This window comes from Giraffa tippelskirchi, chromosome 8, assembly GCF_054371585.1.
Source record: "Giraffa tippelskirchi isolate mGirTip1 chromosome 8, T2T-mGirTip1v1.2.pri, whole genome shotgun sequence".
Taxonomy (NCBI): Eukaryota; Metazoa; Chordata; class Mammalia; order Artiodactyla; family Giraffidae; genus Giraffa; species Giraffa tippelskirchi.
The window spans coordinates 95,448,175-95,467,466 of NC_137282.1; the positions used below are offsets into that span (position 1 = coordinate 95,448,175).

Consider the following 19,292-nt stretch of genomic DNA (forward strand, 5'->3'; position numbering starts at 1 on the left):
AAGACCACTCACCTCATTCTCCCTTCTTTGGTAACGTTTTTCCAATTTTATTGAGATGCAATTGATATATACCAATGTGTAAGTTGAGAGCATATAGCATATGGTTTCGCTTGTACTGTATTGTGAAATGATTACTGCAGTAAGTTTAGTTAGCATCCATCATATAGTATATATAAAAAGAGAAAAGAAGAAAAAAAATTGGTAACTTTAATACAGTTAGAAGTATACTTTGTGAGATGATAAAGGCACCCTACTTCTGTTTTTACATTGTGACATCTGTAAACTATACATTTGGAAAGTTAACATTTGCATTCTGTAACAAAGCTCCCTTCTTATATCTACAAGTTGGTTCTAAAACTGAAAATCAATAGGGTTTACATTATATAGTTTGTTCTCTGCATGGGCCAGTTAACATAGTCTGATTATCTTTACTATTTTTCCAATTTTGTCACCTCTGTGTTTCTAGGGACGATTACTATAAATACTCCACAGACCAATTTGCTTTAACTTTGGATAAACTCTTAGAGCAGTTTGTTTACTCTATAGTTCGATTGTCTTTCTCTTTTTGGGAGAAGAAATATGTGCTTTTCATCATATTATTTTCTGTGTTCAAAGTTAGTGACTGGAAGCTAGATACCCAAAGATGTTAATGTTCTTAAATTTTATAATGAGTGGATCTTTAAATTCTAGTGAGTATTTGGTGTGCTTTGCAGATCATACTTTTCTGACTCTGGGAGTGTATTGTATTTCTTTGATAATTTTCCCTAGATTTTCTTTGTTCTTTATGGCACTCCTGTTGATATTAATCAGATGCTAGAACTACAAAATTAATCTCTAAGTCTCTGTCTTTCATGTTTTCTCATCTTTTTAAAAGCTTATGTTCTGGTAGAAAACTATCTTTAAATCTTTTTATATTTTTTTAGCAATTATATTTTATTTCCAATAGCTATCTTATGTTCTTTTGTTTTTCCAAATGTTGCTTAATAGTGAATTTTCTGCTTCACTAATGCTTGCTTAATCTCTGGAATTTAACCTGAGAAATCATTTTTTCTTACATTAAGCATTTGTTTTCCTGCTGCTTGACATCAGAAATCTTTAGCCTTTATCAACTTTAAGTTGTTATGGTATATAGAATGCTGGCTTTAGTCAAATTCAGTAATCTGTTGGCTTTTGTGCCTTTCCTGCCAACCGCTAGTCTAGTGCCCTCCCCTCCTCTATCTGTTCACTGAGGCCTCCTCTCAAGTGAGTGCCTAGTCACTTTTCTCAGTTGGGTCGTCCAACTCTGCGTCCCCATGGACTGTGTAGCCCATTAGGCTCCTCCGTCCAGGTAATTTTCCAGGCAAGAATACTGGAGTGGGTTGCCATTTCCTGCTCCGGGGATCTTCCCGACTGGAATTGAATCTGTGTCTCTCCAGTCTCCTGCGTTGAGAGGCAGATTGTTTACCACTAGCGCCACCTGAAAAGGCATAGGTTAAGATGTTAATAGTAAAGCTTAGATTTTCTTCCCTTGAATTCTTTGCATTTTAAAACTTTGCAGAGTCAAAGCTTCTGGCCCAAACTAAAGAAGCTCAAAATGTAGAATGTCAGGCATCAGCTGTACAAATGAAGGTTTGGGAATAATGGTGATGTTAGTAGAGAGTAAAGATGAGTGGTCCTGATTTCATACTGGGTACATGACCCACCCAGACCATCTGTCCGTTAGGGTCTTGGGTAGAGTAGTGATTGTTTCCTGATTTAATTTTTCAGCATTGATAACAGGGCAGCAGCATTGGACAGAAGTTCACCCCTCCTTTACACTCTACACCTCCTTCACACCCCTGGCTTTACATTTTGTGCTGTTCCTATAAACTCTTTATTGGTCCCGTAACTGGGGAGAAGAGAGCATTTCATTTTGTTTCATGTGCTCTATATAGATTTTAAACTATGTTTAAAATGGCTGTGTTAAAAGTTTCAGCCACACACCAGTGTGCGTGATGCTGTGGTCTACACTTATGTTCAGTGTCGGCTTTAGATTTCCCTGCTGTGCCCCACGCAGAACCAGGAACCTAGTAGCTCCTTAGGAAAAGCCCAGAATGGACTCGTCGTATTATGTCCCACGATGCTGGTGGTGAGGAAAAGTGCTCTTCTACTATTCGACCAGCAGAGAGCTCAGCCTTGCCAGTCAGACAGATGTGAGCGATCAGACAGCTGTGTATGGTTGTGATCACCTTGAAGCTGCTGGTGCTGGGAAGCAGCTTCGCCTGCATCCTGGCTTGGTCACCGAGGCAGCTCTGAGCTGGTGATCCTTCCTTTCCCGAACCAGGGCAGTGCTTTGCCCGCTGCCGGGAATGACAGCTACTGAGGGCGTGGGGGCGGTGGGAACCTTCCCCCCAGGGCGGAGCCGGAGGTTGGCTTCCTGGGATCCCAGGGACTGGGATAAGCAGATAGGAGGGCGTCCCTGCCGCTGAGAACTTGAGCTGATCGTATCCAAGTGAGTGTGGGGCGTGCCTGTGTGGTGGGCTGGCGCTGCTGTACTCCTTGGGTTCTCCGTTTAGAATCGTGGTTCCTAATCACTTTAAATCAGGTTGGTTTTCGACTCAAGTTTTACTTGAATTTTCAGGGGAGTTACCTGTGCTGTGCTTAGTCATGTGCTTAGATTTATCTACTTATGTAAAATCCATCCGTAGACACACAGCAAAAAGGCCAGGGAACCAAAGATTAAATGACTCCTGCTTTAGAGACAGTTGGTTCCCTGAGGAATTTCTTGTAAGGAGAGGACTGGGGGGAGGGACAATAAGGTGAGTGTGTTGGAACACTAAGGATGCTTGAAACTGAAGTGAGCAAATGATTTGTCCTAGAGTTTGGGGTCTGGCGATTTAGGTTAATTCTTTAAGTGCTTCATTAAGTGTTTTGCTATAATTTAGGAGATTGCCAGATTGTCATAGTAGGGCATTGAAATCTACTTCTCTGTGGGGGATTTTGCATGTAAGAATTCCTTGAAAAAGGTCCCCCCCACCTCCATCAGTGTTTTCTGGGTTTGGAATCGTGTTTTTGTAGAATTCTTTTTCAGCATTCAGGAACAAAACCCAATTTTTTCTCTCCTGTGTATGAACTCAAAGAGACCCATACCAAGATATAATTAAAACAGCAAAATTTAGAATTTTAAAGGCAGCAAGAGAAGAACAGACTCATGTAAAAGGGAATTCCCATAAGGTCATCAACTGATTCTTCTGCAGAAACTTTGCAAGACAGAATGAAGTGGCATAGTTTATTTAAGGTATTGAAAGGGGAAAAACCAACAATTTAGGATAATCTGCCTAGCAAGATTATATTTCAGAGTTGGAGGAGAAATAAAGAACTTCTCAGACAAGTAAAAGTGAAAAGAATTCATCAATACTACACCAACCCTAAAAGAAATGTTAAAGGATTTTCTGTAGGTGGAAAGAAAAGGCTGCAAGAAGAAGAATTTATAGGCAAGGAAAAATCCAATTAGTAAAGGCAAATATATAGTAAAGATTGTGAATCAACCACTTAAGTAAGCTTGTGTGAAGATTAAAAGAAATTCTAAAATCAACTATAACTATAATAAACAGGTAAGGGATAAACATGAAGATGTAAAATATGACATCAGAAATACAAAAATGTGGGGGAGAGGAATAAAAAATGTAAATCTTTTAGAATGTGTATGAACTTAATGACTACCAGTTTAAAACAGATATAGGCCAACATATATGAACCCCATGGTAACTACAAATCAAAAACCTACAATAGATATGCAAAAACTAGAGAGAAAGGACTTAAGCATACAGCTGAAGCAATCAAACCATGAGAGAAGAATCTAAAAGAAGAAGAAAACAGAACTACAAAAACAACCAGAAAACAAGTAACAAAGTGGCAATAAGTATATTTAAATGTCAATGGACCAAATGCTCCAATCAAGACATAGGGTGCCTAACTGGATAAAAAATAAGACCCCTGTAAAGAGCAATATTGCATAGGAACCTGGAATGTTAGGTCCATGAATCAAGGCAAATTGGAAGTGGTCAAACAGGAGATGGCAAGAGTGAACGTCGACATTCTAGGAATCAGCGAACTAAGATGGACTGGAATGGGTGAATTTAACTCAGATGACCATTATATCTACTACTGTGGGCAAGAATCCCTTAGAAGAAATGGAGTAGCCATCATGGTCAACAAAAGAGTCCGAAATGCAGTACTTGGATGCAATCTCAAAAACGATAGAATGATCTCTCTTCGTTTCCAAGGCAAACCATTCAGTATCACAGTAATCCAAGTCTATGCCCCAACCAGTAACGCTGAAGAAGCTGAACTTGAACGGTTCTATGAAGACCTACAAGACCTTCTAGAACTAACACCCAAAAAAGACGTCCTTTTCATTATAGGGGACTGGAATACAAAAGTAGGAAGTCAGGAAACACCTGGCGTAACAGGCAAATTTGGCCTTGGAGTACAGAATGAAGCAGGGCAAAGGCTAATCAAGTTTTGCCAAGCGAACGCACTGGTCATAGCAAAACACCCTCTTCCAACAACACAAGAGAAGACTCTACACATGGACATCACCTGATGGTCAACACTGAAATCAGATTGATTATATTCTTTGCAGCCAAAGATATAGAAGCTCTGTACAGTCAGCAAAAACAAGACCGGGAGCAGACTGTGGCTCAGATCATGAACTGCTTACTGCCAAATTCAGACTTAAATTGAAGAAAGTAGGGAAAACCACTAGTCCATTCAGGTATGACCTAGATCAAACCCCTTATGAATATACAGTAGAAGTGACAAATAGATTTAAGGGACTAGATCTGATAGAGTGCCTGATGAACTATGGACAGAGGTTCGTGACATTGTATAGGAGACAGGGATCAAGACCATCCCCATGGAAAAGAAATGCAAAAAAGCAAAATGGCTGTCTGAGGAGGCCTTACAAATAGCTAGGAAGAGAAGCGAAAAGCAAAGGAGAAAAGGAAAGATATTCCCATCTGAATGCAGAATTCCAAAGAATAACAAGGAGAGATAAGAAAGCCTTCCTCAGCAATCAATTCAAAGAAATAGAGGAAAACAACAGATTGGGAAAGACTAGAGATCTCTTCAAGAAAATTAGAGATACCAAAGGAACATTTCATGTAAAGATAGACTCGATAAAGGACAGAAATGGTATGGACCTAACAGAAGCAGAAGATATTAAGAAGAGGTGGCAAGAATACACAGAAGAACTGTACAAAAAAGATCTTTAAAACCCAGATAATCATGATGGTGTGATCACTCACCTAGAGCCAGACATCCTGGAATGTGAAGTCAAGTGGGCCTTAGAAAGCATCACTATGAAAAAAAAAAAGAAAGCATCACTATGAACAAAGCTAGTGGAGGTGATGGAATTCCAGTTGAGCTATCTCAAATCCTGAAAGATGATGCTGTGAAAGTGCCACACTTGATATGCCAGCAAATTTGGAAAACTCAGCAGTGGCCACAGGACTGGAAAAGGTCAGTTTTCATTACAATCCCAAAGGCAATGCCAAAGAATGCTCAAACTACCACACAATTGCACTCATCTCACATGCTAGTAAAGTAATGCTCAAAATTCTCCAAGCTAGGCTTCAGCAATACGTGAACTGTGAACTTCCAGATGTTCAAGCTCGTTTTAGAAAAGGCAGAGGAACCAGAGATCAAATTGCCAATATCCACTGGATCATCGAAAAAGCAAGACAGTTCCAGAAAAACATCTATTTCTGCTTTATTGACTATGCCAAAGCCTTTGACTGTGTGGATCACAATAAACTGTGGAAAATTCTTAGAGATGGGAATACCAGACCATCTGACCTATCTCTTGAGAAACCTGTATGCAGGTCAGGAAGCAACAGTTAGAACTATAGATGGAACAACAGACTGGTTCCAAATAGGAAAAGGAGTACGTCAAGGCTGTATATTGTCACCCTGCTTATTTAACTTATATGCAGAGTACATCATGAGAAACGCTGGGCTGGAAGAAACACAAGCTGGAATCAAAATTGCTGGGAGAAATATCAATAACCTCAGATATGCAGATGACACCACCCTTATGGCAGAAAGTGAAGAAGAACTAAAGAGCCTGTTGGTGAAAGTGAAAGAGGAGAGTGAAGAAGTTGGCTTAAAGCTCAACGTTCAGAAAACTAAGATCCTGGCATCTGGTCCCATCACTTCATGGGAAATAAATGGGGAAACAGTGGAAACAGTGTCAGACTTAATTTTTTTGGGCTCCAAAATCACTGCTGATGGTGATTGCAGCCATGAAATTAAAAGATGCTTACTCCTTGGAAGGAAGGTTATGGCCAACCTAGATAACATATTTAAAAGCAGAGACATTACTTTGCCAACAAAAGTCCGTCTAGTTAAGGCTATGGTTTTTCCAGTGGTCATGTATGGATGTAAGAGTTGGATGGTGAAGAAAGCTGAGCGCCGCAGAATTGATGCTTTTGAACTGTGGTGTTGGAGAAGACTCTTGAGAGTCCCTTGGACTGCAAGGAGATCCAATCAATCCATCCTAAAGGAGATCAATCCTGGGTGTTCATTGGAAGAACTGATGTTGAAGCTGAAACTCCAATACTTTGGCCACCTCATGCGAAGAGTTGACTCATTGGAAAAGACCCTAATGCTGGGAAGGATTGGGGGCAGGAGGAGAAGGGGACGACAGAGAATGAGATGGTTGGATGGCATCACTGACTCAATGGACATTGGTTTGGGTAAACTCTGGGAGTTGGTGATGGACAGGGAGGCCTGACGTGCTGCAATTCATGGGGTTGCAAAGAGTCGGACACAACTGAGCGATTGAACTAAACTGAACTGATATACTGCTTACAAGAGACTCACTTCAGAGCCAAAGACACACATGGAATGAAAGTGAGGTGATGGAAAAGAATATTTCCTGAAAATTGAAATAGCAAGAAAGCTGGGGTAGCAATATTCATATAAAACAAAATAGGCTTTAAAATAAAGTGGCAAGTGCTGTTAAAGGTGTGTATAAAGTGCTACAGGAAATGGGGAAGAGGAGCCATTAATTGTGCCTTAAGGGAAATGGATCCTGTAGCACTTTATAGACACCTTTAACAGCACTTGCCACTTTGTTTTATAGCGCCTTGTTTATTGCCTGGAGAATCACATGGACGGAGGAGCCTGGTGGGCTACAATCCACAGGGTCGCACAGAGTCGGACATGACTGAAGCGATTTAGCACAGCACAGCACAAAGCACCTTTGTTTATGAGTCTGTTTTCCCACCTAAGTTGTGAATTTTTCCTAGTTGGGACCTCTGCTTTCCTCAACTTTGTTTCCACAATCTCAAGCATAAGATCTGACACTGACTTATGTTTGTGGAGTTGAGTTGAAAGGCTGGGATGCGTGGACTTCATCTCTCCTCCTCCAAACTCAATGTTACTTTCTTCAAGTGTATTAATTAGCCGTTCTAGCCAGCACTGTCTCCTAGTGTGCTCCGGCCCATGCTTTCTGTCGTATGCTCAGATTGACTGGAGCCCCCATCGGTAAACTGCTGCTGCCGTAGCTTCAATGGTCCCTAAAAGTCCAAGTTGCCCTCCTCCTTCAGTTGCCATTTGTCTTCTCTATTGCCTGTGTTATTTGTGGTAATCACGTTTTGTAAAGGCACTGTGGACCCTGAGCTAGTGAATACTGAACACTTCTCCCTCACGGAAACCCTGGATGGAGTTCCTGTGAACCTCTGGTCACAACATTCGTGTCAGATGTTCAGCACATAACCTTGTTGTATATGTGTTTCCATTTTAAGACACCTAGTTCAATGTATATTGTTGGTGCATCAACCTTAAAGTCACAGCCACAGTATAACTCACACCTGCACAAAGCATGTCTAACACACATATGTCCTGTCAAGCACATCACGACCTTCTGCTTAGGACCACTAGACGGCACTTCAGCACTATGCTTGAGGACCATTTTAAATGGCAAAATCACCATCAAAAAGCACACAAAAATGTGAAAACTGTGGCACTGAACAGATCATGAAAAGAACGTTTGTACAGTACAGGAGCAGTGTTGCTTATTCAACCTCAGCATGGGATGTATGCTTCTTGCCACTGCTCATGTCTGCGAATGACCGTGACACAGCTCAAGTACTGATTTTGGGGACACAGTGAATTTTAGAGAGTTGGTGAATTTGCAGATATGAATCTATGGAGAATGAGGATGGATTGTGCGCCCGTAGTGTCTCATCTTCTGAAATTACGAGATTCACGGCACAGGTCTTGCTTCTTGGTGGCCTCCCTTTTAGGTGTTTTTAGGTTTCAACTTTCTCATGTTTCTTAATTCAGCTGCCGCTTGACTCACTTCTCATGCTCCAAAACTTTCTGACCTCTCTTATTGCCATGTTTTGTTGTCTCTTCTCCCAGTTTTTTTGTTTTGTGTGACTCTGTAGCTTTCCTCGGCCTTTACCATAATTTTCATGGAGTTATATGATAGAGCAGAGAGAAATGTATATATCCAATCAACCATGTAGCCAGAATTTTATTGTGTAACATCATTAGGTGTTATATGTATAATAAGCTTACTAAGTATTTGTTGACTAAATTAAAGAACTGCTATTTTTATGCAAAAATTTACCTGTCCTAGATAGTACATTATAATGGGATTTTTTAGTACCTCATAGTTTACTAGGTAAAAAAAAAAAACTTTCTCCTCCTCACTTCTGCTAAACTTTGCTACTTAGTAGAACATTGCCCAAGGAAGATGGGAAATAAATTTAAATTAAGACATATGTGGAGATGTCCCTGGTGGCGCAGTGGATAGGAACACTGCCAGTGCAAGGGACATGGGTTCGATCCATGGTCCAGAAAGATTCCACATACCTCAGAGCAGCTAAGCTCGTAAGCTGCAACTCCTCAGCCTGCATGCTTCAACTACTGAAGCCCAAGCGCCTTTGCTCTGCAATGAGAGAAGCCACTGCAATGAGAAGACTGCACCCTACAACAAGGAGTAGCCCCTTCTCATCACAACTGGAGAAAGCCCTTGCAGCAACAAAGAGCCAGCACAGCCATAAGTGAATCAATAATAAATAAGTTTAAAAAAATTACTAAATAAAACACATATTCAGCTGAAGAGCATATCTTGTTTTAAAGCTTAGGTTGAGTTTCTTTCCTTTTGCATCATAATTTTTTCCGTAGAGAAGAGATTTCTTTATGATTTTGTCAATATCAAAAAGTTATAAAACTGTAATGCCTAAAGTGATCCCAGAAACCATCAGATTTAACCTTTGATTTGTAGGATACTGAGAGTCAGTCTGTCTTGGTTCAGTTCCTAGCTCTACTACTTGCTTTGGACAAGTGTCTTTTTCTGGCCTCTGTGTCCTCATCTATAAGATGAGAGGAAAAATATTACTGATGTCATAGAATTGTTGTGAATATTGAGATAATTTCAAGTTCGTAGTACTGTGACTGACACGTAGTAAGATCTCCATATATATTTAATTATCGTATTAAGCGGCTTAATTAGTAATTTAGCTGGCTTCCAGCTCCCCAGTTTAGTATACTTAATATTGGGTTGGTCAAAACATTTGTTTTTCCGCAATACTGGATGAAAAACCTAAATGAACTTTTTGGCCAACCCAACACATGCTTAGGAATTATAAATGTCTTTCCAAGTTAGCTACCATTATTTTCTCTCCATCTCCTTCATTTAAAGATAATTGCATGATGATATATTTCTGAAGTTAAACATACTCTTAGCATTTCACCCATTACCACCCGCATTTGTAAGGACTTCCTGTGTAGAACATTTTAAATTTAGTCATTCCTTTTAGTTGTTTATGGCACTTTCAGATGGCACTTTTTCCTGTAAAGTTGAGTGGTCTCACAGAAGTAGATTTTTTTAAAGTTACAATAATGCACTCCACTTCCCAGCATAAGTGGGTTAAGTGCCACCCTGCCTTGGGCTGGGCTTAAAAGCAAAGGAAAAGCCCTTCGACCAGAGAGCAAACACTTGCATAACTGTGTTGATAAATTATAAACCACTCTCCTTGCTCTCACTTGTGCTGTGGAAGACAGAGCACCTTTGATGTGGATCTTTTTAAACAGCAGAAGCTCTGTGGGATACCACCCCACACAGGAAGGTGAGTATCAGGACACAGAACCTGATAACGCAAACACTTGCAGCTTTGGTCCCTTCTTCTACTATATGAGGGTTTATTTCTGCTTTCTTCAATAAAGTTGTCGGTCAGAACTCACTGCATGACTTACTCTGTAGTTAGACTGGTTATTGATGGTTACAAGGAATCTAATCTTCTGGCAGTAAATCTTTTTAAAATGCTGGTGCTAGGGTGGGAGATGGTGGAGGACAGCGATCAGGGGCTGGGGAAAATATAGGAACAATAAAGGTGTATCTTTCTGGGAACTTGAGGCTGCAGAAAATTAGACCTAGGAGATTCAGAAGAAAATCCCTGTGTGTACTGGTATTTTGTGGCAGGAGGACTGAGGGAGAGTAAATCACTAATAACCACTGCTTGATTTTGATGGAAAGAATCTAGGCTTTAGAATAAGACAAGCATAGGTTTGGATCCAGCTATGGGGTCACAGAGTCTGACATGACTGAGCGACTGAACTGAAAATGAAACTGAAGTCACTTACAAACTATGGGAGTTTTGGACTGATTAAATGATACTGTGAGCCACAACTTCCATATCTGTAAAGCGGGGGTAATAATACCAACTCTGCAGGGATTTTAAGAAGGACAGACGTAATTTATGTAATGCAATTAGCACTTTGTAGACTCTTACTATCGCATCATACTTGTGTTTTTGCCAGTCTTGCTGCTGGCCATCTCAAAGTATTCATTGTGTGAAAGCAGCCTGAACCTCAAATGTGTTTCAACTCTGAAACTGAATGCAGTTTCCTGATAACTCTTTTTAAAAATAATTGAGATATAATTAACTTATTAGTTTCAGGTATACAACATAATGATTGAATGATTGAATTGTATGTAATGTGACATGATCACCACATTAAGTCTAGTTAAGGTAACATATATGGTGGCACTAATGGTAAAGAACATGCCAGCCAATGCAGGAGATGTAAGAGATGTGGGTTTGATCCCTAGGTTGGGAAGATCCCCTGGAGGAGGGTGTGGCAACCCAATATTCTTGCCTGGAAAATCCCCATGGACAGAGGTGCCTGGCAGGCCCCAGTCCACAGGGTTGCAAAAAGTCAGCCATGACTGAAGCGAGTTAGCATGCACGCATATCACTATACATAATTAACAAAACTTTTCTCTTGTGATGAGAGCTTTTAAGGTCTACTGCTGTGAAAGTGAAAGTTGCTCAGTCATGTCTGACTCTTTGAGACACCATGGACTATAGAGTTCATGGAATTCTCCAGGCCAGAGAATACTGGAGTGGGTAGCCGTTCCCTTCTCCAGGGGATCTTCCCAACCTAGAGATCAAACCCAGGTTTCCCACATTGCAGGCAGATTCTTTACCAGCTGAGCCACAAGGGAAGCCCATACATAGTTACAAAACTTTTCTTTTGTGATGAGAGCTTTTAAGGTCTACTGCCATAGCAACTTCCAAATATACAGTACAGTATTATTAACTATAGTCACCATGCTGATAGCTGTTAATCTCATCTTGGATAAGGTACATAAGCATTTCCTCACCAAAAAGAAAAGATACAATTAGTTTAGTAGGCTGAAATTGCCAATATTTGACTGTTTTAGACTTATGACAATAGCAGTTTTGTATAATTCAACCTAAAAGTGTGTTGCTATCCCTAGAATTTACTTCTTTGCCCATCCGTTAAAAACTCAATCCCATACTCTGCACAGTTTGTGGCACAGAATGGGTATCAACACATATTAACTGAGTAGATGTATGAATGAATGAATCGTATAGTGATATATTTGTGTGCACGCGAAATCAGGTAAAACAGCCTCCAGGACACAGCCTTGAGTGAGAACTGAAGCTCCAAAGGACAGCCTATATGTGGGGTGGTGGAGGTATTTGTGTGTGTGTAATGGGAGATTGCTAGAGAGTAAAACAGCCATGCTATTGCTTCTGCTTGGGTGATAGGAGACAGAATGAGGAGAGGAAGGGATAGTTTAACATCAGCTGGCAAGAGCAGTGTCTCTTCCTTTGTTTTCTTGTCTCCAGTTACTGCTGTAGCCAACAATAATTGTTTGGTTTCACTTTCAGTCATTGTACTCCTAACAGTAGCTACTACTTTAAAGATAAGACACTAAAAATTACTCAAGTGGCATCACTTTATGTTCTGAGTCCTTTGGTTCAGCATGGAATATTCATAGTGTTGTTTGAGAATTCCAGAGCTCCTGTTGTATTCAAATCAGGCACCACTAATGAGAAGGTGTATATTTCTAGGAAGTGTCCCCTTAGTGGAGACAATTATTCAAAGCTGCTGCATTTTAAAAGTTAGTGCTGCCTAGATGCCCATCAGGAGACGAATGGATAAGGAAGCTGTGGTACATATACACAATGGAATATTACTCAGCCATTAAAAAGAATACATTCGAATCAGTTCTAATAAGGTGGATGAAACTGGAGCCTATTATACAGAGTGAAGTAAGCCAGAAAGAAAAACACCAATACAGTATACTAGCACATATATATGGTATTTAGTCAATCGGTAAAGATAACCCTGTATGTGAGACATCAAAAGAGACACAGATAAATGGAACAGTATTATGGACTCTATGGGAGAGGGTGAGGGTGGGATGATATGGGAGAATGGCATGGAAGCATGTAGATTATCATATGTGAAACAAATTGCCAGTCCAGGTTCAATGCATGATACAGGGTGCTCGGGGCTGGTGCACTGGGATGACCTGGAGGGATGGGATGGGGAGGGACGTGGAAGGGGGGTTCTGGAGGGGGAAAACATGTACACCCATGGTGGATTCATGTCAATGTATGGCAAAACAAATACAATATTGTAAAGTTAAAAAATAGAAAATAAACTCATTTAAAAAAATAAATAAATAAATAAAAGTTAGCGCTGATGAGTCAGGCAATGAAGGTAATGGTTTAATGGTTCTCCTTAAGAGTACAGGATAATCTTCATGAATTTTCTATAGCCCACAGTCTTGCTGCACCCAGAATTGCTCAGATTTGGGGAGGCTGATTCCCACGTATAAGACTTCATGAGACTGGTATGTTTAAACAAAGGAGGGTAGTCTTTTCTAATTACTAGAAGGCTTACATCCTTTGTTCAGGATCTGAACTTCTGCTAAATTATTAATAATCAGAAATGGCTTCACAGAATCAGAGCGATCATGGAAATTTGGGGTTTTGAGGTATCTTTCATCAAGGCTGTGGTGAAGTCTAATGATTGTTCTGTTATAGAGTACAGCTGACCCTTGAACAACATGGATTTTAACTGTGTGGGTCCACTTTTAAGTGGTCTTGTTTTCAATAGGAAATACTCTCATACTACACTGTTCGTGATTGGTTGAATCCAGGTTGTAGAATCTCAGATGGGGAGGAACTGTGTGTATGGACAGAAGTTATGTGAGTGGATTTCTGACTGTGTGGAGAGCCTGTGCTCCTAACTTCGGCATTGCTCAAGGTCAACTGTATGTCTCTCCAGCAATGGAAAACTTCATAATTTCTTCCCATGGATGCTTAGTCACTCAGTTGTGTCCGACTCTTTGTGACCCCATGGACTGCAGCCCGCCAGGCTCCTCTGTTCTTGGGTTTCTCCAGGCAAGAATAGTGGAGTGGGTTGTCATTTCTTCTTTCAGGGGATCTTCCTGACCCAGGGATCAAAACTGCATCTACTGTGTTGCTGGCAGATTCTTTACCACCGAGCCATCAGGGAAGCCCAATGAACACTGATGAACACTGCCAACTTTTTTTCTGTGACCTCTCCTTTCCATTCCCATAGTCTCCTTCCATTTAGGATACATTTAGTTGAATAAATTCCTGCAACTAAATGACAGTGTTAATTTTCCAGATCCAACTCTCTTGAGTTTACACCCAGGCTTCCTTGGAAGACGTTCAGTGAACTCAAGTTCTTCAAATACCATTTTACAAATACATTCTTGATTTACTCCCACAGTTAACTAGGATCACTTCTGTGCACACATTTTGCTAGTTGAATTCTCATTTGAACTTATTTCTAAGTTCCTGGGAGGTACCTCACATTTGTTCACTTTTGCTACCAATAAGCACTCATGAGTGGTGGTTCTCTGGTGTGTGAGGGGAGGTGGAAAAGGCACTGGAGGACAAACAGGTGTTAGGGCATTGTCATTCTAGCAAAGCTTATCGACTTTCCCCAGTCATCAGCTCTTTCCTCTCTCTGGACATTCTGTGGTCTCCTTGCACTGTTGTAACTACAGCACTTACCAGGTGATATTTGCTATTACTATCCATGCTTCTGTTGCTGCAAGTAGATCAGTGGTTCTCAACCTTTTTTTCTTCTACAGCTTTGTCTCTGGGTATGATTTAGTACTGTTAGTATTGCTGTTTTTTGTTAAGGCTTTAAAAATTCACAAATAATAGGTGAGTATTATCACTGTAATGCAAACAAGCAATAATTACAGTTAATTAAAATATTTTAAGTATAAAATATTCAATATTTAATACTGATAAGATTTTAAAATGCAAAACCTTGTGTTGGAATAATAATTTGAGCTTTAGCACCTATAACTGCTTATTTATTCAATCACTGAGGCTGTCAGCATCATGTCTTTAATAGTGTCTTCATGACTGGGCCTCCCTCCCTTTCCAGTATGCTTTTAAAACTTGTAAAGGCATGTCTTTTGGCTAAGAACTGGAGAAAATTAAGACAACATTGTGAATAGTTGGATGTTACAAGTGCTATTATTGAGAATTCCCTGGTGGTCCAGTGGTTAGGACTCCGAGCTTCCATCGCAGAGGGCACGGATTCTATCTCTGGTCAGAGGACTAAGATTCCACATGCTTCAAGGCCAAAAAAAAAAAAAAGAAAATTCTATTCAAGGCCAAAAAGAAAAAGATTCTATTGCTGTTGTAATTAATTTTCAAAGAACACATTTATTCTTCTTTGAAAAATTTATAAACTTCCTAAGTTTTATACTCATTTAAATCAAAATGGTTGTTTTTGGAGAGATTAGCCACAGCTTTTGAGTAACAGGCATTAACTATTGCTGTTATGTAACCAGTCTCTTATTGTTTCATAATGGTATTTCTATTACTATGGATCCAAGTTCTCACTCTGCTCTATTTTGCCATAGGCACTTTCTGCTAGTTAGGTGTTTCAACTGGTTTGTGTGTGAGAAAATGTTATTCCTGTGGTTTTCGTCCAGAAATGCTGCATTCAACTTTTCCTAAAATGGTTTATTTTGCTGAGAACTCTCCTTTTCCGCCCATAATGATATGTCAGCCGAAAATGTAGCATCATTTATTTCTTTCTGAAAGTGAGGCATTGCCTTTACATTTGCTTTAATCCTTAGACTATCTCACCATCTCATCTGGGATGACGTGAGGAGCCAGCAGCCTTTTTATTCTAATTATTCCACAAACAATAGTGAATGTCTACCAGGTACCAGGCACTGCCTTCAACACTCAGGCTTCACAGAGAGAGAAGCTCCACTCTGCAGAAGCTCCCTATCTGTAGAGAAGCCAGCAGGTAAACTACTAAACACCGTCTGTGTGCTGCGTGCACACTACAGATGGCATGGAGGGTAGGTGGGGCACAGAGGCCGACCGGCGAGCTGAGTCCACCTGGAAGTTCAGGGAAGGCGCTTGGAGAAGGTTAGCTTTGAGCTGAGTCTGGAAAGATGGATCACTTGGTCAGGAATAGGGAAGAAAGGACATTCCAGACAGAAGGAACCACAAGGACAAAGCATGGAGATGCGAAATCGCATGGTGCTTTGGGAAAATTACGAGATGTCTTGTTTAGCTGGAGTGCTCAGGAACTGAGGCAGAGACTGGAGGACAGAACTGTTTTTCTGGAGTGTATTCTTGCTGGCTGGCGTATGTTTTGTATTATACAGTAGAATTAACTGTGGACAAAAAAAATTGACTGGGGTAATGGAATAATCACAGAGGGATCTATGTGATGCTAACCAAATAAATATAACAAAATAGAATATAATACAAAATATATAAAATAAAATACCTTTCCTCAAAATTCCCAGAATCTGTTTGTCACTAGAAACAAAGCTGTTGAGAAGAGACAGGAAGCAAACTAACTCTTGGCTGATGATATTTTCTGTTCTCTTTCCAGCCTCCCTGCATTATTTGGGAACAATGTGGGCCTGGACACTGTGGACGCTCCCTCTACTCTGCAAATTTGGCCTGGCAGGTAGGTCAGCCTGTGCCCTTTTATGGATTATGTGATTCTTTTTGCCTATTTTGGATAAGAGTTGTTAACTTGAGAACAAAGGGGCACGTGGACATGGGCATTCATGGATAAACAATGGGGGGTTTGTGAACTCCCTGAATTTGTGTGGGGTTGTATGTGTGTGTTGATATATACTTATGCATGTGCAAGTTTGGCAAGATGATCTATCATATTTTCAAAGGGAGATATGACCCTTTGAAAGTCAAGATGCACTGTTTTAGAGTAATAGTAGGTGATTATCTTGGTGACTCCTGTGTTAAGTGTGCATTGGTTCATGTAGGACACACACATTAAAACATATATACATTTTCACACTATTTGCCATAAATTCCAAGGGTATAAAGGGAAATGAAACATGTTTCATGTTTCTACATATTTCTCCAATGGTCCAACTCACAACCATGGGCCTAATGGCCATATAATGCCTTGTAGATCTAAGATGTATTAATTAGATCATATATTATGTTAAAAAAGATAAGACCAGATTAAAAGAAGTGGTGATTGAGCACTGGGAATGTAGAAAAGGCATGTAGTATAAATATTGGTCTGGTCTGCTGCTGCTGCTGCTAAGTCGCTTCAGTCGTGTCTGACTCTGTGCGACCCCACAGGTGGCAGTCCACCAGGCTCCGCCGTCCCTGGGATTCTCCAGGCAAGAGTACTGGAGTGGGGTGCCATTGCCTTCTCCGATTGGTCTGGTCAGGCTGCTATATAACGAAATACCACAGATTGGATAGCCTAAACAAAAGTTTGTTTTCTCACAGTTTTGGAGGCTAGAAGTCCAAGGTCAAAGTGTCTGCACTTTGGTTTTCTCTGACACCTCTTTCCTTGACTTATGGATGACCATCATCTTGCTGCCTCTTCACGTGGTCATCCCTCTGTGTATCTTAATCTCCTCTTATAAGGACACCAGTCAGATTGAATTAGGATGCACTATAAAGGCCCCATTTTAGTTAGTACATCCTTATATGCCCTGTTTTCAAATGCAGTCACCTTCCGAGGCACAGCAGAGAGAGGGTAGGGCTTCAACATATGAGATTTGTGGGGAGGGATACAATTCAGCCCATAGCATATCATAATCGGAGGTCACCCAGAAGGCAGTTGTGATCCAGAGATAATGAGAATGTCTTCCAGACCTCCGACATGGCCTGGCCCACCTTGCAGGTCCCTGGGGTTATACCTGTGACACTCCAGAGCTTTGTAGACAATACAGGCAGGTAGGGCTGTGTGTCTCTCTCTCATTCAGTCTCTTTCGGCCATCTCAGAAATCCCCAATTGCTTCCAATTGTCCAATTTAAAGTTCTGCTTATAAGCATCATGACACCTTTCCTCTCAACTTGTCTTTTTCAGTCTTGTATCTCTGTCTTCTCTTACTACCTTTCATTAATACATTTCCTGTATAACTGACTCCAGTTTCCACACTACTTCCGTTCTAGACAATTTTTCCCTTGGTCTCAGCCTTGCCCTTCTTTTATTTCAAGACATTGTTCACAACAAAATTTAACTTTGCAAGACACCAAAGTGATATGACCGTAAAGGGTAAGAAGGGAGATTGAGAAGATCTTTTTAATTTTGAAAAATGTTCTTTTTGCATGTAGGAAATTCGCTGATAAGCAAGAACATTCTCCTGGTCCTTCTTAGAGGAAAGTTCTGAATATTTCTGCTTATTTCTAAAAATAGGGGAAATAGTTATTTCTAGAAATGTAGCAATATGTTTATATGCTTTTTCTTAACATGTGGAAGGATACATGTGTGTGAGGGGAAAATGTAGACTTCAGTTGTCCACGTGTAAAAAATCAACATTCTGTTGTAGTTTTAAATTTACACAAAAATTGTGAAGATAGTACAGAGAATTCTTATATACCCTTCATCCAGTTTCCCTTATTGCTAATATTTTATAATAGCATCGTATGCTTGCTGAAACAAAGAAACTGATATTAACACATGGCTATTAAGTACGTTCCAGACTTTATTTGATTTCACCAGTTTTTCCTTAATGTTCTCTTTCTATTCTGAGATCCAATTCAGGGTAGCATATTGCACTGAGTTGTCATGTCTCCTTAGTCTCTTCTGGTAGATGACAGCTCTTTAGTCTTCCCTTTTTTCTCATGACTGTGGCAGTCTTGAAGAGTACTGTGAGTACTATTGGGGTTTTATGAAAAATAGAACAGAGGTAAAATCCCCTTCATTGCTCTATCACAATTATATAATGTTTGTGACAGTCTTTTGATGAAGAGTTTTTATTCTAATTAGAGGTAAGTTGAATAAGACTTAGAATAGGCACACTAGTTGCCAACAAATAGGCAGGACAACAGATGTATAAGCCTTGCTGCTGCTGCTGCTGCTAAAGGCGCTTCAGTCATGTCCGACTTTGTGCGACCCCATAGACAGCAGCCCACCAGCCTCCTCTGTCCCTGGGATTCTCCAGGCAAGAATACTGGAGTGGGTTGCCATTTCCTTCTCCAATGCATGAAAGTGAAAAGTGAAAGTGAAGTCGCTCAGTTGTGTCTGACTTTTAGAGACCCCATGGACCATAGCCTACCAGGCTCCTCTGTCCATGGGATTTTCCAGGCAAGAATACTGGAGTGGGTTGCCATTTCCTTCTCCAATAAGCCTTGCTACTCACTGGCAGTTCTAGTACATAAGTCAGGACAGTTCAGATGTGTGGGATCCACACCAGATAACTGAGGCTGTAAGTAATAACTGTAAGTAAAGAAAGAAAGAAAAAATGAAACTGTTTGTTGATCTGGTTTTCCCTTTTTATTCCAGTTCCCCTTGACACCCTCCTTTGTGACAAATCTACAATGCCCTGAGATCATATGCAGAGTTAGAATGTCATGAGGACATAACAAAGAGAAGAAGAGGGAAAATTACTCTTAAATGAATTCTTCCCCCAAGTGTTAAAATCTTGGATTTTCAGACAAGCTATTTTTCACATGAGGCAGGGAAAGTTGTTTATGTTGTGAAAATAA

General features: G+C 40.3%; 1 protein-coding gene across 1 annotated transcript in view; it reads left to right on the forward strand.

Annotated features, from left to right (window-relative positions):
* Positions 1-15,207: 15,207 nt before the first annotated feature.
* IL31RA (interleukin 31 receptor A) overlaps positions 15,208-19,292 on the forward strand; it is a 47,713-nt gene continuing 43,628 nt past the window's right edge. Inside the window, exons 1-2 of the mRNA XM_081517864.1 lie at positions 15,208-15,606; positions 16,207-16,284. Coding sequence (XP_081373990.1) covers positions 16,230-16,284 — 55 coding nt within the window. The 5' untranslated portion in view covers positions 15,208-15,606; positions 16,207-16,229. The remainder of the gene's footprint in view (positions 15,607-16,206; positions 16,285-19,292) is intronic.